This window comes from Rhinolophus hipposideros, assembly GCF_964194185.1.
Source record: "Rhinolophus hipposideros genome assembly, chromosome: 9".
In the NCBI taxonomy this organism is placed as follows: Eukaryota; Metazoa; Chordata; class Mammalia; order Chiroptera; family Rhinolophidae; genus Rhinolophus; species Rhinolophus hipposideros.
Genome location: NC_138055.1, coordinates 33,781,433 through 33,806,866, shown reverse-complemented (window position 1 = coordinate 33,806,866; position 25,434 = coordinate 33,781,433). Strand labels below are relative to the sequence as shown.

Sequence of the window (25,434 nt, the reverse complement as noted above, 5' to 3'; positions counted from 1 at the left end):
TCATATCATATCATATCATATCATATCATATCATATCATGTCATATCATACCCAGTCTTATATTATAGTAAAATATCATACCGGGTCTTATATTAATTTTTGCTCCAAAAGATGCATTAGAACTGATGGTCCTGCTAGGTCTTATTTTTTGGGACACACAGTAGCATGGTAAGATGGCATTTAGGCCAGACATTAAGATTAATGTTATCCCCCAACAGTTGCCACATCTAATGTGAAAAGAAACAGAACGCTATGATCCAGACTATGGAATCTTTACAAAGGAATTATTGTTATCTTCAGAGTTGCAAGCTTGTGATGAGGATTTGAGGGAAAGCAGTGAAAAGAGTTTAAAGGTAGCTTCTCCGTTTTCTTTAGGCATCAAGACTTAGCAAGGCTTTCAGAACCCAAGATGCCTATCTGGGGGTTATCTACAAACTCTCTACACCTTCACCATCTGTGTAGTTATAAGTCTGAAGCTGTTTGAAAACAAAACTAAACTTTATTCTACCAGGCATCCAGAAATTGATTTAGGATACCTTGGGGATCTTTGGACACATTTTTTTGCCATCCATTTCAGACTGGATAGCAAGCGCCCTTTTTTGCAATTTGGCATTCTGTCTGGAATGCAACAAACAAGTCCCACATTAAAAGGGTGACTAAAACAGCTTCATAGCCTGCTCTCCTGATTTATATGCCTGCCTAGAGCTTTAATTTGGCAACTTATAGGACCAGTATCTTCAACATTATATGGATTTTCATCTCACGGAGAAGGAACTGGACTATTTCTTTAGTAAACAGTTTAGGGTCCCTGGCTCCATTCTTGCTTCTTGTGCCCAGCTCTTTCTCTACATAGCAGCCAAATTGATTCTTTTAAAAACACAAACTTGATCAAGTCATTTCCCTACTCACATCCTTTAACGGCATCCCATTCCTGGTAGAAAACAATCTTCATTCCTTGCTGCACATACAGCACTGTATGTGATCTGGTTTCTGCCCAGCACCCCAGTTTTATTGTGTCCTCTTCTCTCCTCAGTGAAGATAGTTCACCCTGCTCCAACCACACCAATCTTGTCAATCTCCAAATACACCGTGATTATTTTCTTCCACTCTAGGGAAGATAGCTTCCTCTTCGGGCTTCTTAAGAGAAATGAAAGGTTGGAATTTCCATGTCCACTATGGATGAGTTGATAAGAGGGATGAGAGCACCTCTTCCCCACAATCTACCCCCACCCCCTGTCCACTTTTAAAGCAGTTCCCAGATTTTGTCCACAGAACAGCAGGATGGGTGGACACTTTTTGTCCCTCCATCTCCAAACTTAAACAGCTGAAAACAATGAAAAAAATCTCACCCACAGAGGCTGAGGAGCAGTACAAGTAATATCTGAGAATTACTAAGTATTATCATGAGTAGAAAGAAGATATTTTAGAAAAAAGTCCTAACTGATTTGGTTATTAAGTACACACACACACACACACCCTTCACAGCTTTTAAAATATATTTATTAAATAGGTCTTCTGAAGGGAAAGGGGTCCCTCTTAATCTTGTTATGTTGACTTGTTTATGTTCTTCCCTTCCTTCAGTCAGAACAAACAAAATCTATGAGGCAGAAAACTAGGCTGTTTTGCTTATTATTATACCCTTAGCATGTAGAATAGTATTTGGCATGAAATAGGGCACTCAGAAAATATTTGTTGAATTAAAGAACAGTAATTTCAGCAATTCCTTGGGCGTAAGTGCTGTAATTATCCCATAGCTCAGATTAAAAACCTGAGGCTAATGAATTTGTCTGAGATCATAGCTAGCCAGTGGTGGATCTGAGTTCAGCGAGTCCTTTTAAGCATTCTATACCCTTAGTATCATGTTTCCCCTTTTAAAATATCAATTAAAGCTATTCTTTCCAGTCAATCCCATATTCTACCTGGATATGACCACCTTAGTACCTGAAAAGTCTTCTAATTTTTCACTTATCCAATCCAGCTAGAAAGTTACTGGTAGAATAATTGGTAAACAGTGGTTTTGTCACGTCAACCTTCTGTACCAAAAGGTTGGTCCCTCTCCAAATGTTGCCGCCACCCTATAGAAATGAATGTTTCAGTCTACAGCAATTCTATGCTTCCAAGTTTATTTCTGTTTGGTATCATCTTTTCTTAGGTTATCCAGCTACACAGAAAAATTAGCTCAGGCTCAATGTTTAAGCATTTTAGTTTACTAAATGAATAAACTAGTAAGTAATTCTTTGATTTTAAAATAGACTTGTTAAAGTCTTACTCACAAAAGAAAAAATAACTGAGAAAACTGAGGCTGAGCAAGTTAAGTAACATTAACTCATTAAAGGAGTTTTTGTGTAGCCGTTTGACATGATGTTATAGTACAAGCCACAGCCACATAATGGTTAACTGTTAAAAAAAAACACAAAACATAAAAACTAAACCAGCAAGGAGGAGCTTCTGGTTCCAAGTGACTAATCTTTTCTATAACCTGCTTTATGCAACCCTCAGAGCCAAAGAAACTTTACCAGAGGATTAAAACTTATATAAACAAAGATCCCTTTATTTGCAACTCTGATTTTCTGGAGAACAAGAAGCTCCAGCTTACATGGGTGCAGAGCTTTATTTATATTGGTTACTCAATATATAATTTTTTTTTAAATCTGATGATCTTACAGTATTGAAACAGCAGTGAGCAGAGATGGTGGTGAATACTAAGGTAAAAGAAATTCATTTATTTCGGTTATTGTGGGTTGCAATTTGGTCATTTTTGCTTGGAAAAAATATAAGCTAGGTTTAAAACTCATTTACAAACATAAGACCCCGTTAGGTTTTCTAATTAACATGTCTATAATTTCCTGATAGTGACAATTCTTTGTAATGCAGGATCATGTAAGAATAATAATGTTGGTTTTTCACAAACACAAACAAACACATGGGTATATACTTTGATTTGTTTTCAAATACGTAGTTACAAGTTATTTGGAGTATTGGAAATGAGTCTAAATCAGAAAATGTTGTTTTTGTTCTTTGTCCATGGCCTGAAAATCTCTCTTTGTATATCCTGTTCCTCCAAGATCATCACCGAAGTTTCTGATCAGGACCTATGGTGTCCATATTCCTTCCTCCCTCCCCTAAAATCCTAGCACATCACACACTCACACACACACACACACACACACACACACACACACACACTGGAGTTTTCTTTCAAAACTCAAAAATGAATTGTTTTTTTAAAAGGCCAAATAACACAAAATTGTAAAAGGAAAAAGTCAATTTGGTGCATATATTTTTACATTTTTCTATGCTCATGTAAAAATTATATCAAATATACGTAATTATTTATTTTTATGTACACATCTCCTCCCCCGGATTTTATCCACATAAATAGGATCATCATTATATGCATGATTTAACTTGTTGCTGTGTTCATTGAACCATGTACTAGGGTCCTTCCTCTAGGGCAGCAAATATATGTAAATCGTTCTTGGTCTATATATCCTTAGAAAGGAATGTGTCCCTTTCTATAGAATAGATTTCTAAAATTAAAATTACAAAATGAAAAGTGTGCTGCAATTGATAAACCCACCATTTCTCTATTCTATTGGATATCATAAATCTTTTTAAATTTTGTTAATTTATTATATAAAAAAATAAGAGTTTGCATTGTTTTGAATTGCATATCACTGGCTATTAATGAATTAGTATCTTTAATAAAAGACTTTTTATAAATCTTTTTGTCCATTTGCTTTTCCTCTTTTATGAACCCCAGTTCATACCTATGTTTGTTTTTTAAATCATTTTATAGGTTTGCTTTTTTTATATTAGAGCTGTAAACCCCTGCCTCTTATACATATTTCAAACATTTTCTCCATATTTTTTTAACCTTATTTACAGTATTTTTCTTTTTGGCTTTGTGTAATTTGTATTATGAAGTTAACTGTAATTTTTCCTCCATAATAGTTTCTTGGTCTTTTTGAAGTTTTTCCTGACCATAATAATGTTTTCCAAATTTTTTTCAAGTATTTTTATTTTCTATATTAAAATCTTTAATCCATTGCTCTTTTTATTTTCAAACATGATATTACCCAGGGCTATCACTCTATTTTCCTTCCAGATAATGATCTAATTATTATGTCAAGATCATGTTTTTAAGTAAGCTGTAGTTCTTCTGATGAGCTATTATTGAAGTGTTTACATTATATATTATATTTTCATTTATACTGGGTCTAGTTATTGTGCCTTGTACCAATGAATTGTTTGCCTATTTTTTTGCTCACAACTTGCTGTTTTAATCAGATTAGCATAACAGAAGGTTTTAGTAACGGCAGTATGGCAGGTACCTACAATCTTTTTCAATTTCAGGGCAGGATGAGGTGTTCTTTCTCCTGACGTCAAGCCTAGTGAGCATAACTTTAAATTTGCTCAGAGCACTTTATATTTGTGCTCTGCAATTTGGAAGACACAGGGGACTGGTGTCTCACTCCTCCTTAAGAAGTCTTAAAGGTAAAAGGCAGTGTGTAAATCTGCCTGCCAGGGGGCAGAAGGAAGAGAGGGTCTATTTTAAAAGTATTGGCACCCCAGTCAATGGTGGGTCAGAGCACCGAAGTTAATATTGGGTTGTCTTAGATATGGACTGATTGAATTATATGCAGCGGTGTTAAGACCTCAGTAGAAAAGGGATAAAAGTATATGTTGAATAGCTAAATTTGAAGGAGAAATTATGTGTGACTAGTCAGATGAGGGGAATGGTACATTTACCTTACCAAAGACACTGCAGTTGAGAGATTATGAATGAAAGGTGGGATCTCCAAAGACTCACAAAAGTGGGCATGAGAGTCAGTTTTAAATATCTGTCCTTGATAAAAGAGGCAAGGATGGCATTTCCTGCCTCATTAATTCCTCCCTTACAAGTTTTACCTCTGGAGGAGACAGAAGCAGCCTGTTTAGTTGTGGGGGAAGAGATGGATATGTTGGGGTGAAGAAGGTTGGGAGAATCTGGGAAAGAAAATAGAGATAAACAACATGGACTCTTCCAGTAGTAGGCTTTAGATATGTGGTAGGGGGAGAAAAGAAGCTTTGATTTAAATAAAATTCTTTTTTTAAATTAAAATTTATTGGGATGATAATGGTTAGTAAAATTACATAAATTTCAAGTGTACAATTCTGTAATACATCATCTATATTAGGGTTTCCAGGCAAGAATTCCTGCCCATTCTCAGGATCTTTTTTCACTTTCCCGTTCTCGAATCCCGAGATATAAACCGTTTTTTGTTCTCCATGAGGAATCGTTTCCACAAAGTGATGGCTGATACTACCAACCACCTGGGTTCAAGGAGACGTTTTCCTGATTTGCCAACCAACTTTTCCCGGGATTCGGGAACGGGAAAGCAAAAAGATTTCCTAAGAATGAGCAGGAATTCCCGCTTGAAAACCCTAATCTATACATCACATAGTGTGTTCACCATCCAGAGTCAGTTCTCCTTCCATCACCATATATTTGACCCTGTTTACCCCCTCATCTACCACCCTCTGACCCTCAAAGTGAATTGGATATATTAATCCAGAACTGAATCTTTTAATGGGATTAAACATTATCAGAAGGCTGCTTTTTTTTTTTTTTGAAAGGCAACAGAAAGTGACCTGTTTAAAATTCCATTTAGTGTCAGGAAAGGAACTGGCCCCAGAAAATGAATTTGACAAGCAGGGGAGGGAGAAGAATAAGGCTATTTTCTAATATCATCACATAAATCCTATTTGTTCCAGACACTTGCTTGAATCCATTTCTAATGTAAATATTGTTTGTGAGCACAAAGGTGAATTATTTCAACGTTAATGTCTTTTTTCAATAACACATCCCTTTCAGTATACATTGGTCTTCTCAAAAAGATACCAGGATCATAATTTCATTTTCCTGCAACCCTTTATTCATTTCAGTATACTGTTACTGGTTTTTCTACTTAAATATTTTCTAAACATAAATATTGTGCCATTTAAGCTGAGGAAATCTTTTGAATCATGGGAATAGATTTAGCTTTAGAGGCATGCCATCTGCTCAACAAACTCAGAGTCTGGAGGCTTTAACTAGAAATAAATGTTAAAGATTTAATCAAAGGTCTTAGGGTTTGCACAATGGAAACACAGCTAGGCAAAACCCAGAAGTATTCCAAAGAAGAAAGAAAAATTAACAGTTCTTAGAGTAAAAAGTACATTATGAGAGCTATCAGTCCCCATTCGTAGCCCTAGGATTAATCCAGGACAGTTATCAGTCAGATGTCAAGTGGTCTGAATGATGAATGACAGGTGGTCTAGAAGATGGGTGCCAGGTGGTCTGGTCACATCTGATGTTCTGGATAATGGATGTTAGATGGATATCACATGGTCTGGATATGTGAGCCCTTTAGGGGGTAATCAGAGGGTTATCTGGAGGTCTGGTGTAGGTTTAGGTTTTGACACACAATGAATTGATATATATCCAGCCATTGACGCAAGATTGGAAAGTTCAAAATTTAAGTTCCCAAGCGAGTTAGGATAAGAATAGAATTGTTTTCTCATGCCTCAACCTTAATAATGTTAATAATTTTAGCAGCTTAATTAAAGTGATTCCATTTTATATATTCCCTATCTTCACTCTTTCATCACACCAATTCCATAGGAAGGGAATTGTTAAGGACAGTCAAAGGATCCGAATCAAATTTGGGCTCCTCTATAAAGGAAGATTTTTAAAGTAGAATTTATCATTATAATAATGATGATAAGTTATTTTATGTGGCATTTTAAATCTTCAAAATAGCCATTTATTTCTTATAAATAAAATTACATGTCCCATATTTGAAATGAGGACAGAAAATGAAAAAAATGTATTAGGTGTTAACTTAATCCAGTTATGTAGAGGTGGAAGAAGGACAAGATGAAGCTTTGGTTTAGCAATTTTCAGTTATTTTGTTTAGCAATAAAGTCAACAGGAGCTATCAATCATTGAAATTTGTAATATGTCAAGCTCTCTGACAGGCACTTTACATTATTTATCTCATTTTTTGTTATATGCCATGTGGATATCTATTTTTTTAGGACCCAGAAAGAGAAGATTTAGATATCTCCTATGTGAATCAATTCTAGAAGTTTAATGAAATCTACTAGAAAGGAAAGTGTGAAGGTGGTAATAATACCTTAGCTTCTCTGAGGCAAAATTCCAGATAAAAACATATAGTAAAATATAACTATAATAATTACAACTAGTTTTCAGACGTGTAAATAATATATCCTGATGCCTCACTGTATTCTAGATGGAATAAACAATTTACCTCAGCTTACTGGTCACGTACCCAAGATCATTTTGGGTAACAAAGAAGTGCATTACCCATTTGAGATGATTCAGCTTCTAAATTCAAATATACCACAAAGGTCAACATGTACTAGAGGAGTGTGAGATTCAAAAGATAACAAAGAGCCTTGGCACATTAAATCTTAAAAGAGCCACATTTAAGCCTTCATTAGATTGTTGTGTGATGGTGTTTGCAATGATAAAGTACAAAATGTTCTTTTCTACACTCAAATATACTCTAGAAGACTAATCCTACATTCGCAGCATTTTACCATTTGTAGCTATTAGATTGTTCTAAACATCTTGACCTGTGGGTTTACTTTTTTCTTATTTTTTACTCAGAAGTCGGAGAATCAAGGTGGGGCCAAATGTGAAAGTAATCAAGTTGTATAATGTTTTTAACACCTCATGCTTTGGTCAATGCTATATCCTAGTATTTTCGTTAATACTAATCACAGCTAAAATTTACTAAATGCTATAAATCTTACCAAGTATTTTTGTATTGCCAGGTATTATTATCTACTAAGTGCTTTTTATGCATTAGCTCTATCCTCATATATTTATAAATCAGATATTATTATTTTTTCATATGTAAATGAGGGAATTGAGGCTAAAAGAAGTTAAGAAATGGATACAAAGGTTTGAAAAAGAGCCAAGATCCTAACAAAGTTCTGCCTGATTCTAAAAACCCTGTCCTTTCCACTATACCAGTAGTCTTACTGTAGTAACTTTCAGTGTCCTACTGATTTTTTTTTGTTCTTCAACATCACAATAGGAAATCCCTTAAATGCTTAATTTTACTTTAATGTTATTAAAGTTAACCACACTTAGACAATATCTTCTGGTATAGACAGATACTAATTACAAACTCAAATTCAAATACATTTCAGGAAACTGAGCTTGAATTTCCTGGGACTCAAAGGATTTGGTTCTGTTTCTTGGCCACTTTTCCATTCCAGTGGCATTTCCGCAGGAGGGTTCTGGAAAAAGTGGGTTTCTAAAGATTCAACACAGTTTCAGGAAACCTGATGGAACTTCAGAGAAATAAATGATTTCTATTGTCTTGCTTTTTACTCTGTTTTGTCCTGCCAACTTTCTCTACCCTGTTGACCCAGACTAACATTTAGGATCTTTATAACCAGAGTAGAATTGGTGCTTTAAATTCTGATGATGTCTAGCTATGTGCAGGAAAATGGCTCCAAATTTATGTAGGCCCCAAAGCCTGACCAGAGAAGTTGTAATCTAACCAGGACTCCTTTATGTCTTTTCCCTCTGCTCCTCCTTTTTCTTCTCCTTATAGCTGACCCCTCACCATTTTTTTCTTGTTTCCAGGTGCCTATCCCATTCTCCTCGGGTTTTATTCATAGCTAGCTGTTAAATAACCTGAACTGGAGTATTAGTTGATAATGATAAGGATTTCCCCTTCAAGAGGGATTTGTCTTTTAATGAGAAACTCTTGAACTAAAAGGCCCTTAAAATGCAAAATGATGAATTTCAAATTATAGAAAGTGATGGTGGTTAATTCTGGACAGGGGTTCTGCTGAAGACCCGTTGTGTTGCTTGTTCAGATAATTCATATTTCTGAAAGTGGAAGCACATATGCAATAAAGGGAAATGAATTATCATACCCAAGAATACTGTTTTATCACTATGATAGCTGTGTGTGGGACCCCAGCCTTCTAGCCTTTATGTAAGCCCATAGTAATTATTTCAACATTTCAATTACATAGACCACAAATCCACGTTTATAGGATAATCAGGGCATTGTGCCTGTGAAGATGAAGAGATTTTAAAATTGCAGTCTACAATTTTCTGATAAAATTAATTTTCCTTTTTATAATGCTTATCCATAATTTCAATTTTTAAAGTATTGAATTTATTAATATGTAGTTTGCTATATATATGTGGTAACATTTGTGGCCCCTTAAATTCTATCCTTTCTGAATTTTAGAATTTGCTCTCGCTCTTCTACTTACAACCCAGGTAAACTCTACCAGATATGTTATGTCTATGTTGTTTGCTGTTTCCTTTTTAGGATTTGTGTGCCACTTCTCACTGATCGTAACCTTTGTTCTAAATAATAAAATGAATGTTCCCACATCAAAGCGGGTGGATGTTTTTGAACCTGTATCTTGTATAATTCTGTCAAAACTTTGTAATTACAGAAGAGATTGTGCAAGACAAGTGCCTTTGTGTCATTGGCTATTGGACTAGGAAGGGTATCTAGTGATATGAATCCTACGTAGGATTTGGGTAGTTTATTTTCATTATTCTACTTTCCTTTTTGTTTGTTTGAATTTTTTTCCACATTGTTTTGAGCTCACCTTTGTTCCCTACTTTTATCTTTGTTCTCCCTCCCTCTCTTTTTAAATCCTGTTTATTTGCTCTTAATAACAAAGGTACGCACTGTTATGCCAGACCATTCTTTTGTTTGTGTACAGTTACTGTGGCTATAGTATCTACCACTCATTGAACACCAAAGATGTGCGAGGTGCTTTGCATATTTTATTCCTACTCTTTAACACATTTAACAAAATCTTACAATTGTTATCTTTGTTTTACAAAGGGAGCTCAAGATGTTACACTATTAACTTTATCATACTGTATTAAATCTTAATTTCATATTAAAATTTACTCATTCATTTATTTGTTCATTACTCAGAAAATATGTTTATTTAAACAGTAGTTACTGAGCACCTGTTATGTGCAAATAATGGGCTTAACTATTGTGGAGATTACAGAGATAACTCAGACATCCTTGTCTTCAGGTACTTTTCAGGCTAGATGAGGAAATAACACCTATGTACATATAACCAAAATACGAGGTAGAAGCCATCAACTTCTTCAAGGTAGTCTTGATACCTGAACCACTAAGATAATATCAAATACAAAAGTGAGCCCAATAAACATTTGTTGAGTGACTGAGTGAATGTTTGTATAAACTGATATCAGATGAGTAATACAGATAGGAGTCTATGTAAATTCAGAGGAAAGCTGAAAATTTAGTGAGAGGTTCCTTAGAGAATGTGGCATCTGAGAGGACATAATGTAGTGTAGACACCCAGAGGGTAAGAGGAAAATATTGCAAAGTGAGCAAATTGTCCAGGCAAGGGTATGAAGGTGGGTAAGTGTGAGTATGAAATATATAGAAGGTTAATGTACATGGAGAGCAGTAGCAATGTGGATGAAAATGTGGTCTGAAGTCCTATGGGAAAGACCTCAAGGGACTGGCAACTGGATGTGGGCCTATTCATTCAGCAGTTTTCACTTCACCATAAAATAAAATTTTTAAAAATATTTCAACTGAGTCAGGAGCAGGATTTAATTTATTTTTGTTTTTAAACAACACTTTATCTCATTTCAGAAATCTAATGCAAAAAGAGATTGCTTAACAAGGATCGTTACTATTGCTGGTTTTCTAATGTTCAGAACCATAACTTTATCATTAGCTGTTTACAATTAACCAAGTTTTCAACTACCATTTTCTTCTTTGTTCTCAAAGTCATGTCATAAATATAAGCAAAACACATTGCTTTTTAAAAGAAAAATCTATAGCAAGAACGTTTCATTTTCTAAGACGTTGCCTTTTTATTATGGGATCTTAATTATTATTAAATTTAAAACCATTTTAACATTACAATCTATAGATACTGGCAACAAACGTGATACACAGACTAAAATATTCAGGCTAGAAATGAAAACGATATTAAAATATACAAGAAATCACTGGAATATTTATACATAAGCAGTAAGAACTGTACAAATACATTGGCCTCTAAAGGGGTAAGTAATTCAATGGTTCTCTGTTTAAAATCTCAACTGTATTCCTCTTGCCATATGTATCAGGTTGCACATGTGGCAGTGTTACATTTCCATTTTTCCACCTGAGGCCTGGAAACATAGAATAAACATGACAGGTTAGTCTTAGATGCAGGGTTGGATACAGCTGTATGACACAAAATATCTCATATTGATGAAAACTAAAGGAAATGTTTTCACATCAGTTACTCATTGTTTTGATTTGGAATCATCTGATGACTGACAGACTTTTTTCGACACCTTGAAGATGGAGCACAATCAATTTTTGACCAGGAGATCATATAACAAACCTTCCATTATATTCAATGTTGAATTTTGCAGTATGATCCTTTCTTTGGAAATTCAGAATATATTCCAGATAATAATAGTAAAGTGTGTTTGTCTTACATTCTTCTAAATCTTGTTGATGAGGGGGTAATAGTAGAGGAGAATAAAGGGGGTCAAATATATGGTGATGGAAAGAGAACTGACTCTGGGTAGTGAGCACACAATGTAACATACATATGCTGTATTATAGAATTGTACTCTTGAAACCTCTGTAATTTTACTAACCATTGTCACCACAATAAATTTAATTTAAAAAGAATCTATTTCCTGATATATAAAAGGGATTTAGAATGTAAAATATTTAGTAATCTGAAAAATAAGGAACTAAAAATATGTATCTTTATTTCCTACATTGTTTCAATAAGAATAAAACAGTATAGGTTAATTTTCGTTAGTTCCCTGAGATAATTGAATCAGGAGCATTATAAAGTCTCAAGGGAAATTCCACTCTCACTGTTGTAGTGTGGGAGTTCTATTACTCTTAGCATAAATATGTAACCATTACCATCTTCCTGCCACCTACTTGGTTCCTATGCTTTCAATAACTTTAGTGACAGGACTAGGTGAAATGTTAAAACCAAAAGACTTTTTATGTCAATGGCATTAATATTCACCACATTCTTTCAACTATCTGGAACGATCGCATATAATATTATAGGTAAGTCAGAAATAATTATGATGAAATCATTTCAATGTTAACTTCTGTTTTTGTTTACGAATATATTTATATCAACTCTATATTTTTATACTACCTTTTTGTTCCAATGTACTTTCAAAGTGGTATTGGAAATAGATACAGAATAATGGCATTAGTTTCTTTTTGCTGATTATTAGGAAAGGCAGGAAAATGTTTTAATTTTCAGTGCAATCTAAATCAAAATGTTGGTGAAACTTTGGGTAAGTGTAAAGTGGGAAAGAAACATAGGTGTGAGATTATATCCAGAAGCCAGTGGACATACATAACCTGGGGCAAAATGCAATGGATTTTATCTCTACGCATCTACTTTGTGTGGGGAATACTTCATTATCTGTATTTCTGTGTAGAGATAGACTAAGAGTAAATATTTTAAAATTTGTGACACTTTAAGGTGTTGATTATCATATTTCCTCTCAAATACAGAAAATCCTTCTTGCAGAATCAAGTGAACTGGATATCTGTTGAGTACAAGTGTATGCTGACAAACCAATTATGCTTTGGGACCTAATTACCTGGTCTATATATCACTATTATTTATACTATCTATTCAGTTTTTGTGTGTGTAGTAAGCATGGCTTAATGTGAATTTCCAAAGAATGGCTTAATGCTTTCATGGACTGAGGCAGTAATTCACACACTGGCCCAAAATTCTAAAAGTCAATAAATATTTCCTGAAAAACACCAGGAATTGGAATTTGACCCAAACATTTCACACTAATGAATTTAAATCAATGAAAAAAAAACACTATGGGTCAGATTGGGAAATTTCAAAGGGATATCTGTCCCAAGCCATGGTTGACATATGCTTGGAACAAAGTGTGAAATACCCTATGTGCTAAATGTCTGAGTGGTACTTTGATAATTGATCTCAAGGACTGTAATAGGATTTAAAATTATTCTAACTAAATTGTTATTTGTGTTAGATAGAAAGGCCATTATTCTACTTAAAATAAATATTATGATCTTTTATGTTGGTTGATTTCATAATTATGATTTCACTGACTTTCAGGTGCTTTTTTCCGCCATTGACTTTCCAGGCAGATGAGTCCAGCCTGCCCACCAGCTAGTAACAAACACTAGTTTAAAGCTACTGACCACTTACAGACGTGCACACATATACTGAAATTCTTGACTTTAAGAGGGTTTAAACAGTGATGACCATAGGCCAAACTGTAACTCTTAAATTTTCTTTTTTAAAACATCTCAATTTCAAGGGCTTTTTAAAATGGGTCCCTGCTTCCAGCTTTTAACATTCATCTGTGGAGATGTGTGAGCTCGTACAGGTAGCTCTTAATGATTATAGCTTAAAACCCACAGAGTTATACTTTTAGCTACCCTCTGATATCTGCGAGGTAGATATTTGCTGCTGAGCATGAAAAGGAGGGAGGGGTCAAGTGTGATCTTTTTGCCTGAGTCATGAATATAAAATACTTATTTTTTGGTATGGCTTGTAAAGTCAGTTCATTACCTCTTAATCCCATCTCATACAAGTATACCTAAAAGTTGAAGAAGATCTCAAATGAAATGATTGTGCTTTGAGAGAAAAATGGTATTGAATAACAATTGTATACCAGCCTTATTTTCTTTAAAGGTGTTTAAAATTTGAGAAATTTTCTACATAGGCTTTCTCAGCTTTTTATGAAATTCATAGAATATTACATGGTTGAACAGCTCAGCGTGATAAATTCTTCCTCTCCTTTAAAAAGCTGACCAAACATACTGATTTCAAGAAACATAAAAATCAATTTGAAGAAGGTTTTACAAGTATTTCTAACAACAAGTTAAAGTAAGAGATTTTGTGACTAGCATAAAAATCATTTGGTAATAAATAATGGTATGTACTATTCTTTTTCCGAGTGAAGTTCATCTCATAATAAATTAATATCCATAAAGACACACTGAGTAAAGGTGCTTAGCAAATGTCTATATCTAATGAAAGAAAAGATTAAGACAGACAGAAATACTAGGTAATACTGCTAATTTTCCTGTCATCCTTCAATTGTTCTGCTAGTTTACCAAACACTTCATGTCAGTTTTTAAGTTATTTTTATCCAGAAAAAAATTTGAAAATTAGTCAATTCTGAGAAGATCCTGTAAACTAGATAAGCCCTGAAATGATGAAGAAAAGTCTTCTGATAATTCTTTTTATGTATTGTACATAGGTGCTGTAGGAATCTTTACACATTGCCACACACCTCCACCTCGACAAAAATATTCTGAGGGAAAATAAAGAAGATACTGATAATTCTGAAAAGAATTCTAATACGACTTAAAGCAAACTGTTTTCAAAAGAAAACTTAGCTTTCCTTGGTCTTAAAGAGTGTATAAATTCCATTCCACAAGCCTATGTTAAGTCAAAACTGATTTAGGTACACATAAATCCTCACATTATTTATGACATGTGCATGAATCTGGACTTAAGAATCGTTTAAATACATGAAGAATTATAGTTTTAGAGGCTTTCCACTTAAAAGCTGTAATTACTGCTAACATTTTCATCTGACTTAGTTTTTAGACTTCTTCCAAATGACCAACTATTTAATGACATGACACTTTTCAAAATAAGCCTTCCTTGGAAGTCCTTATGCACATGCTATCCATTGTAAACATGTTCAAGAAGTATTAATATTAATTTACATTTAGAGCAGCTCAGAAGTATCCTCATGAAGAATATCTTTTTTATAATTCTGTTTTCTTAACAAAACAGTTATCAAGTTAGAAAGAATTGCTTAAGAACAAATGGCTTTGTAACTAGTTCTTCTAAATTTAAATTTTAAAAAATTTTCATTTCTCCCTGATTATTCCTATATATTTTTATTTATAGAAGGTGACATAAAAGTTTTGGATATTTCCCTCTGAGAAAAAGAATCTATGAAAATATATCAAAAAATTCCACCTGATATGAAATATACACTTTAAGTTCCTCCAATTTGTTTAAGAATCAGGTTAATATAGTGCAAATTACTACCTTTTGGTTTTTCCCACTTCCTGTTCTGCCTTCGCTGCTTTAAGTTCCAACAGCATGTTTCTTGACAAAACTGGAACTATCCATTTCTGTTTGTTAGAAGTTTCATCAGAAACATTTATCAGCCATTGGCATTATTCTTTAAAGAACACATGATTCAAGGAACAGTTGAACAGCTTAATGTACTGTTCTTAAGGATGATTTAGTCAGAACTCTAAAGGCACAAGGGTTGTTAGTTATGTAGCAGTATTTAATTCTATTTTTCCCATATTTTACAAAAGAAACAAGATTTTAAAGTTACTAACCTTTCAATGAGTGTAGCTTTCAGATGGCTTAATGCAACAGAGAGCATGATGAGACCTACTGGCAGCTTCAGAGTGCACACTGCTTCTCAAATGTTCTGAAAATAATTCAGCACTGAAATTAAGAAATTTCTTTTAGCTCTAATTGAAGGAATTTTAAAATAGAGCCTACTTTAAAAATCTTTTTAAAAGCATAACCTCCAAGAATTATAGTTTTGTTGATATAGTCCCTTAATACTGTTCACACAATTTTCAAATATTTTCAAAATTTTCACTTTCCCAATCTCCTTCTCTACACAATCTGGAAAATTGATACTATAGTACATTTTACCTTTAGTGTTTCTTTAATCTCAAGTCTGCTCTTCCCTAAATAAGTAATACTTTTCCAGAAACAGGAAATTCTTTACTTTTTAATGTTTCAGTATCAGCAATATAAGAAAATGCCTTTGATAGCAAGAAAGCTTCATGAAAACTCCTAAAAAAGTATTTGATTTAAAATCCTTTTAAATCAAAGGAATTGATTTAAAAAAGGAATTGATTTAAAAAAGCAATTAAGAATAAAAACAAATGTATTTATATACAAGGAGTGAAGCCATGGACATTGAGAATCTAGTTAAACCCCAATAATCCCAATCATTTAGTAGCATTCAGTAGAAGACTGAGGTATAAGGGCATGTGTATAAAAAAGGAAATAAAAGAGAGACAAAATACATTTATAATGAAGAGAGGGAGGGAGGATTAAAGGCATAAAAACAATAATTGTCAATTCACAAATTCATTTGTTAGCATTTAAATAGAGATACATCGCTAGCTGCACAACTTTATTTAAACACTTTTTCACCGACTTTTTCCATTATAACATAGAAACATCGCAATTACTTTTTAAGGAACCAACTTTTTATTTTTTCCGACTTGTTCTGTTTTTCTTGTATTTCTAAGCTTTATTTAAGTTAATATTCTAAATTATGACAACTTAGTACCATAGATAGCAACTAAAGCAATTACAACTGTCAGTGAAAATGTACATGTATGTGTAATCTAAAAAAAAAAAAAAAGTGGAAGTTCTCCAGTAAGAAAATTTAGTCCACTGATTTCATATACTTCTTTAAAGCTTAATAATATCGGTTGATGGGTGTTTAGTAGCTATTTCAGGAGAGAAGAAAGAAATTTTTTAAAAGTCCTGTTCTAATTATTCAGTGATTCTGCAATTATAATATCTCAGTGAAATTAACTGATATTCTGAAAGAAAAGAAAACATGAAATAAAATCAAACAATTTGGGTAAGAATAATGATTTCCTTTAAGAAGATAATTAGTGTATTTAACAAAGTGTAAACAATGATTCAGAAATAATACAGAAGCTTAGAAATGTTAAATATGTTAAATAACTTGTCCATATCATACATCTAGTTCGCGATGAATGACTCCTGGATTAAAATTTAGTTTTGCTGATACATGGTTTAGTATTTATTTAGACCAAAATGCCTGCTTTTTTTTTTAACACTATATTTATTTATTTTGACATTCAATTGTTATTTTATATTAGTTTCAAGTCTACAGCATAGTGGTTAGGCATTTATATAGTTTAAGAAGTGATCCCTCTTACTAGTCTAGTACCCACCTGGCACTATGCAAAGCTGTATAAAAAATTGCTAGGCTAACTTGACATAATACTTTGGCTCCCTGGGATACTGATATCAATTTTATGCAAGTCCCAAGTAAAAGGCAAAACTGGCAAGCACCTAGTAATTTAAGATACAGAGAATTATTTTGAATATTTCAGAAGTAATCTTTTTTAAAAAAATTAATTTTTATTTGTTTTTTTCTAGCACTGGTTTTTTGCCTCACTTGTTCACATGAATTTGGCGTGCAGATCAGAATTTATCAGCTCTGTTTTCTCCTTCACACACAACAGCATTAGCCAACTGGATTACATGAAGGAATTCTTTGTGATCTTCCTCCTCTAATGAAAAAAATACCCCTAACAGCAGGCTTGCAGGGCTACTTTCTTCTTCTGTTTGGCTTGAAACCAATCACTCCTTGGGGTCAATATAGGCAAAACTAAGTTCATTACCTCTAGGTGTTCACATTAGAATACACAATTGACTATCTGTAAACAGATGGAAAATAAGATAATGTGTGTGTGTGTGTGTGTGTGTGTGTGTGTGTGTGTGTGTGTGTGTATTAGGGTTTAGGAGGAAAGAGATGGAGAAAGACTAAAAGAGATTACAGGTGAGACAAGTACTACTTTTGGTGTAGGGCAGATGATGGCTTGCTCCTGCAAATATCTAGTATGTGACCTTAAGCTAATCTTGTAATGATTTTGGTTTCAGTGAATGATAATGGAATCATCTAATCCATCCCTGTCTTTTTACACAGAAAAAAACATCATGTTAGAAACAGGAGAGGAGAATGGGAGAGGACCAAGAGGAGAAGCAATCATCAGGCATTTAATCTCACTTATTATCAATTGCCCACCTTAAGATTTTAACCTTGACTTCTATGTGCCTATGGTGGAAATGCAGAGCTTCTTAAAGGAGGCCTGCTTATTTTATGTTAGACCTCTGCTCTTTAACTCTCCTGTTTGGAATGCCTTCTCCCCTCACTCTATCTGTCTGAACTCTACCTTTCAATTTCAACTTCAGTGGTGCCTAATCATGAAAACTTTTCTGATTCCCTAAGTAAAAAGTGATTTTTATTTCCTTTAATAGTAGTAACTAATATGTTTTTAGTACTTTCTATCCAGGCATGATGCTAAGATCACTGCACATATTTACTCATTTGATTTTCACAGCAAACCTCTGAGGTGGGTACTCTTATTGATAAGGAAATTGAGGGTAGATAATTTTTCCAAGGCCACAAAGCTAAAAGTTGTGCATCAGGGTTAGAATCAAGACAGTTGGGCTCCAGAACCTACACTCTTACCCCTTAGTCTATGCATTGGCATGACATAACTTTGAATTATGGTTACAGCTCTAGCTATCTTATTTATTAGACGATAGACTTTGCAAAGTAGGAATCACATCTTCTAAAACTACCTATCTTCCAAGCATCTGGAAAACATTTCTGTGTATATTAAGTATATAATATACATTGATTGAACAAATCTGATAGAAGAAGGATGATGAGGAGAAATATGCCATCACATAAAGGAGAAAGAATTATTATGTTTTTGGCATAAATCACATACAGATATTGATGTTCTTCTGTATAAATTCATATTATCCAATCTGACTCATTCTAGCAATCAATGCCATTCACAAACTTTTTTACTCATTTCCATTTAACTTTCTGTTTTAATCTCCATTATGACTATTTTTAACTTTTTTTCATTCTACTGGGGTCTTCCAGCCTGTGCATGACCAATTTGCTTTCTGTTGACAAACGTGCTTTTCTCAGTGCTAATGTGGTAGTCATTCCACACATTCTGTCAACTTTTTCTTACCCCTAAATTTCTTTCAGATTTCGTTCAACTTTGCTCTTTCTAACACAAGCACATACTTACTCATACAAAGAATATCCACATGCACATAATGATGTCTGACAATTAAGTTCGCAAATTTGTTGCAACGATGTTGCTAACCTTTTTGGATATCAGAGGGATTATTCATTATGAATTTGTACCAGATGGACAAACAATTAACCAAATTTACTATTTGAAAGAGCTGAAAAGGCTGCGTGAAAAAGATAGATGACCTGAACTTTTCACCAACAGTTCATGGCTCTTGCATCACGACAATGCACCAGCTCACACAGCACTGTCTCGGAGGGAGTTTTTAACCAGTAAACAAATACCTGTATTGGGACACCCTCCCTACTCACCTGATCTGGCCCCCAATGACTTCTTTCTTTACCCAAAGATGAAGGAAATATTGAAAGGAAGACATTTTGATGACATTCAGGACATCAAGTGTAATACAATGACAGCTCTGATAACCATTCCAGAAAATGAGTTCCAAAATTGCTTTGAAGGGTGGACTAGGCGCAGGTGTTGGTGCATAGCTTCCCAAGGGGAGTACTTCGAAGGTGACCATAGTGATATTCAGCAATGAATTATGGAGCAACTTTTCTAGAATGAGTTGGTGAACATTGTCAGACTTCATATAAAGACTTGCACAAATGTGTGTAGCCAACCTCACTAGTAAGTGAGAATATGTTAAACAGCAAAATTATGAATTTCTGTCTTTGGGGAGGATGTTTAATTGTGGTAGGTAGAATTATAACAGACTCCATGTTTTTGCTGAATTGGGTCTTGGACCCAATCTAGAAACTAACCTTCTAGCAAAAAGCAAATAGGAAAATACAAAAAAACTACAAAACAAATGCAATAAATACAGAAACAAATAAAATGATGACACCACCAAAAACAAACAGTGAAGACTTTTCTATTGCTTCAGCTTAGTAAACAACACACAGGTGACCAACTAAAAGACAAAACGTGCTCAGGACAGACAGACTTGAGCAAATACAACGGAACTGCAAATAGGGACACTTGTCACCCCTGGTTAATAATTAGAAAGGTAGCAAGTTCTTTTTATAAGTTTAGTTTTACCTTAAGTTAGTGAGCTAAGACAGAGCCTGGATTTACCAAAACACACATTCAAAGATAACATGACATGGTATTAGGTTTAGAAGTCAAATACATTAGAGAAAAACAAAACATTCTTGATATAAGAACCCATGATAAGAGATTATCTAAAGTTGATAATAGAGAGGAAAAAAGTTTTTCCAAGAGGAAAAATAAATGATTATTTCAGTACTGATCAGTGTTGGTCAGAGTCGAAGATGGTGTTGGACTAGAATTGGAGGTTTCAGTGTAAACCCATGTTTAACATGTGTACATTTCCTATATCTGTATTATTAATCTATATTTGTAAGTACAGACATATATTTCCTGAGTGTACATATGTCTCTATCTCTACTCTAGTTTCTAATTATTACTTACCACTAAAGGAACCAACATTTCCTGGAAAAAGGGTTAATTTGAGAGCTGAGCCAGGGACAGTGAAAAATGAGCCTAGAACTTCTTCAGGATCCAGAAAGTAGGGAAATACCCAAACAATGATGGAGCATATCAAAAGGATACAGGAACCAATTTTAAGGGATTTTTACTAGAACATAACAGTAAAATATAGGAAGCAGCATGGAGGAACTTCTATTGGAAAATTTGAACATGAATATAATAAAGGCAATAGAGCATAACCCCTTGAGTAAAATAAAATCTCATGCACCCATACTGAAACAAATGAATAATATATTTTGAGAGAGAAATGGAAGCTTTTATAATAGAATGCCAACTAATAAACATAAAAATGGAATCAGAAAATCATCAATGGATCTAAAATTGATGATGATCAAATCTGATGAGAAACAGGATATTTATATAGTCTCAAAGTATCTGTACAAAAAGTGCTTATTACTTACAAAGGAAAAATAATAACTACACTGAAAAAACTGACTGTGATCAAAGCTAACATCCCCAATATTGGAACATCATATGTCTTAAGATATCCACTAAAGAGGACATAATATCACTCAGTGGCATTCCTGTCCAAAATGTGTAACCAAAACCTAATTATGAAGAAACATTAGACAAACTCATAATGAGGGATATTTTGCGAAACAACTAATTTATACTCTTAAAAAATGTGAAATTCAAGAAATAAAACAAAACAAAATAAAACAAAAAAGAAAAGAAAAGCTGAGTAACTCTTCCTGATCAAAATAAACTAAAGAGATGCGATAACTAAATACAATGCATGGCCTGGATTGGGTCCTAGGCCATGTAAACAAAAATGCCATAAGACATTATTAGGACAATTGACACAATTTGAATACAGACCATGGTTTAGATAATATTGAACCAATGTTAAGTTCTCAGACTTTGATGACTGTATTCTGGTTATGCGATAGAATATATTGCTTTTAGGAAATATACATAGAAATAATTAGTAATATTTAAGGGACCACAATATCTCCAACTTATTCAAGTGGTTCAGGGGTGGGGAGGAATATATATAGTTGGCCCCTCATATCCATGAGTTTAGCATCTGAGGATTTAACCAACTACTGATCAAAGATATTTGAAAACACGTTACATTATTGCTTACATGTACTGTGTAGTCAGGCCTAGGATGGTTGTGTCTGTACTGAACATTTACAGACTTTTTCCCCCGTTATTATTCCATAGACAATAAAGTATAACAACTATTTACATAGCATTTGCATTGAGTAATCTAGAGATGATTTGAAGTATACAAGAAGATGTGCGTAGGCTATTTGCAAATACTATGCCATTTTATATAAGGAACTTGAACATCCTCAAAGTTTGGTATTCTCGGGGGGGGGAGCCCTGGAACCAATCCCCCATGGATACCAAAGGAGGACTATATATACAGAGAGAAGGGGTGGGGTGGGGAGAGAGAGAGAGAGAGAGAGAGAGAGAGAGAGAGAGAGAGAGAGAGAGAGAGAGAGAGAAAGCAAATGATGCAAAATGTAACCAATTGGTAAAACTGAGTAAAGAACACATGGAAAATCTGTATAATTCTTGCACCTTTTCTCTATGTTTGAAGTGATACCAAAATAAAAGTTAAACAACACTGATGCTTAAAGGAGAAAATCGAATAACTCTATAAAAGCTCTACTTTAACAAGATTCATTTTGAGTTGGGAGTGTTATATAATAAGAATAGGTAGAAAGATAGATAGGCAAGCAAGGAGACTGTTATGATACGTTCTAGCTAAGAATCATATAGTTTAGTGATATTTTGGTTAATAGTCAAATCGGTGAGTGTGTAAGTGCTTCACTAAGTGTTTTGTGTGGATATGTACTCTATGACGGCTGTTTCCATATTTGCCAAATGAGAACTTCACTGGGCCAGTGTTTACCAATCTCTTTTGACTTACAATTCTTACATAGCAACACACAATCTTTTGCAAATATCTATAAACTAAAAAAAGTTTATTTAAAAATAGATGATTCTATCTAAAATGTTTAATTTTAGATCTATATGTTCGTAGACAATTATAAACTTTAATTATATTTGGTAATATTAAGTATGAAGGCAAATTTCTTGTCATGTATATCATATTATTTAACATGGGATATACATGCATTATTTTATATTAATGTTGTGAGAAAAAGCATGACCTGTTAGGAAATAAATTCAAGGATGATATTATGTTGTATTTGGCTTAGAGAGTCATATATGTATATTGGTATTTAAGTATTATATGTGTTAAAGTGTTAAAATAAGAAAAAGCTGATGTTATGATGTTTGGAATTTTTACACTTTTTACAGTTTTTAAAAGTATCTAACAATTCAATAAACTCAATTTTATAATGTTTGAGATTTCTTTAAAATTGAGGAAATAAGAGAATGGGTTTATGTCATCATTTGCAGATATTTCTCTGAATATGGAAAAGACTAGATACAATTCTCCATTTTATTATTTCTTTTCAAAAATTGGTTTTGGAACAATGGAACCATAAAATGAAGTACTAGGTAAACAGAATGAAACTTGCTGATTAGATGAAGATAATCTTGAGGAAAATTTATAATATTAATTTTTATGCTCCCCAATAGGTTATATTTTAATATCAGTGCTCTTTTATGCTTCCTGTCTTTATCCATTGGTCCATTAGAGGTATAAATAAAATGGCATATGACCACAAATAAAGATAATTTGTCACATTTATCTCTTATTATCTCATTAAACTCTACTGCAACTAATTATGGTTGTATTAATCATTTGTTTTTCTGGCCTCATGTGCAGTTTTTTTCCCCATCCTCTGATCTTTTCTTTATCCCGAGGGACTGATTTCAAAAAGGAAATTTCCCAGGCTCCCTTGCATCTGATTTCCTTTTAGGTTGTCAGTGGGAAGTATTAGTGTGAGAATGGGTTTGTAGAGAAGGGAAGAGCCAGGGCATTACTCCCCCACCCCTCCAACTTTAAGTGGTGTCTCCGGCGGTGGCTGTGTGTCCTAAGGGTTCAAGCTCCTGCAGTTCAATCCCTTTCCCTTTCTGATACAGCCTTAGGAGTGGAAGTGAGTTCCCACCTGTGTAAATCTCTGGGTTGTCCACCATCTGCTCATTTTGGCTTTTTAATTCCTCTGACACCTTTTTAACTATTTTCGTATGTTAAATTCCTCTCTTGAACTACCAGTCTGGGTTCTGTTGTCCTGTTTTTTGTTTTTTTCTTTCCATTTTCTTGTCTGATATAAAGATAGAAACTATCCTTATTGTATAAGTGATTTATACAAAATCACACAACTAATTTAAAAACAGGCTTTCAAATTAGTCATACCTCATTTTAAAGCCCAAGCACTTAAACTACTGTGCTGTGTCCAAATGATATTCCAAATAAATATCGAAATTGTTTTCATTAATTATTTTTTCCTATTACTTAGCTCAAATTGTCTGTACTGTGGCATTAACTAACTATTATTATCATTTAATTGTCTATCTCTCCCAATAGCTTATGAGACCACTTGTGTGCAAGCACATATGTTATTCATCTTTGTATCCCTAGCACCAACTACTGTGTTTGGAATGTAGCAGAGCCTTAATAAATATTTGTGGAATGAATGAATAATAATCACTGCCATTTACAGAGTGACTCTTTTATTTCAGCAGCCATGCTAGGGGTCAGTCTTATGTAAATTTCATAACTTAAGCTTCATACCAATCTTGCAAGATAGGCATAAATATTCCAATGCCAAAGACAAGTAAAAAAACAACAACAAAAAAAAAAGACTCAAAGAGCTTAAAGAACTCACAACTAAACTACAGCTGGGCTTCAAGGTCTGACATTTTGATTACATCTAGTTGTCTCTGTATGTCCATTAATGTGAATGAACAAATACATAAATAAATGGATTGGGGAAAAATAAATCTAAATTCTTTATTAGATTTTCTGTTATTTTGGGCATGTTACAGATGAAAACTCCGCTCTCTATGAGAATAAAGGTCAATTCGATATTTATTTGCCATAGTTAAATGAAGGAACGTTTTTTGCATCTAGAACTATGTGGGTACAGACAAAAGGAAGAGAAGAATTGGTATAATAATTTGAAGAAATAAAACAGTTTAAATTGCCAGTGTGGAAAATATTGGCTACTTCCATAATCTGATGATTCTCTAACATTACTTGGTCTGGGCTGTAACCCTGAGGATATTCACAACCAGTTCTCCTAAGACTTGGGAAGCCAATTTTCAGTTTGACTTTTCCATGTCTTGGTCTATTACCAGAATTGGAAAGTGCATTAACCAATGCAACAGGGTACGTATTTTTATTGCTGGATTGATGATGATAGTTTTTGCTTGTGTTACTGTGAGTTTCACTCTTTGCATGGTGAAATCATATACATGGTTGTATGGTTCAGTTAAGTGCCTAGAGTGATGCATTTCTGGTACCTCCCCTGAATGTAAGAAGTAAAATAATACCTATGTTTGGAAGGCTTATTTGCAGAATCCAATATCTTATTCTTTGATTTCTGATGAAAATGAACTAATGGAAGTAAGATAATTTGTCAGGCGCTACACAAAGGGCCATTGTTGGTTCTACATGTGCTTCATTGGCACATACTAGCTTGGTATGGTATTGGTTAAAATTTCAGCTGGATACTGCCAAGAGGCTGTTCTTTTCTTGCAGAGCTAGGAATCAGTTGAAGCTTCTGGAAATAAACAATTTTCGTAAGACTGTTGCTGGTATGACTCTTTTTTTTTGCCAGGAAAAGGATGTTCTTCTAAGTCTTCTTCATGTATGTACTACTAGTTTTGCCTGATAAAGTAAAGCCTTTATTTTGTTAATAGTATAATGTAAAATTAAATGTATGCATTTTCCCCAGGTGATTTATAGCAATAAAAAACTATGTTTATATACTTAACACTGGGGAAAGAACACAGACAAGATAGTTCATTCGTAAAAATTTGTATTCTTTTATGATTGAGACGTCATTAAGGCTGACAATCAAAGGGTGTCAAAAACCTGACTGATGCTCTTCAGTGG

General features: G+C 33.8%; 2 protein-coding genes across 8 annotated transcripts in view; one reads left to right on the top strand and one right to left on the bottom strand.

Moving 5' to 3' along the window:
• The first annotated feature begins 2,449 nt into the window (after positions 1-2,449).
• Positions 2,450-25,434, top strand: part of SLCO1A2 (solute carrier organic anion transporter family member 1A2) — a 68,620-nt gene continuing 45,635 nt past the window's right edge. For 3 of the 7 annotated variants that reach the window (XM_081060183.1, XM_081060185.1, XM_081060184.1), the window contains exon 1: positions 2,565-2,707. The gene's annotated coding sequence lies outside the window, so the exon portion shown is untranslated. Of the gene's footprint in view, positions 2,708-17,803; positions 17,871-25,434 lie in introns of all 7 variants that reach the window. The other 4 variants (XM_081060180.1, XM_081060176.1, XM_081060181.1 and 1 more) reach the window with 3 other exon arrangements.
• IAPP (islet amyloid polypeptide) lies at positions 11,091-23,518 on the bottom strand (the record flags this gene model as incomplete). The annotated part of the gene is made up of 3 exons (XM_081058950.1): positions 11,091-11,199; positions 15,429-15,493; positions 23,483-23,518. 3 exons carry the CDS (start codon positions 23,516-23,518, stop codon positions 11,091-11,093), a joined length of 210 nt encoding a protein of 69 aa, XP_080915076.1.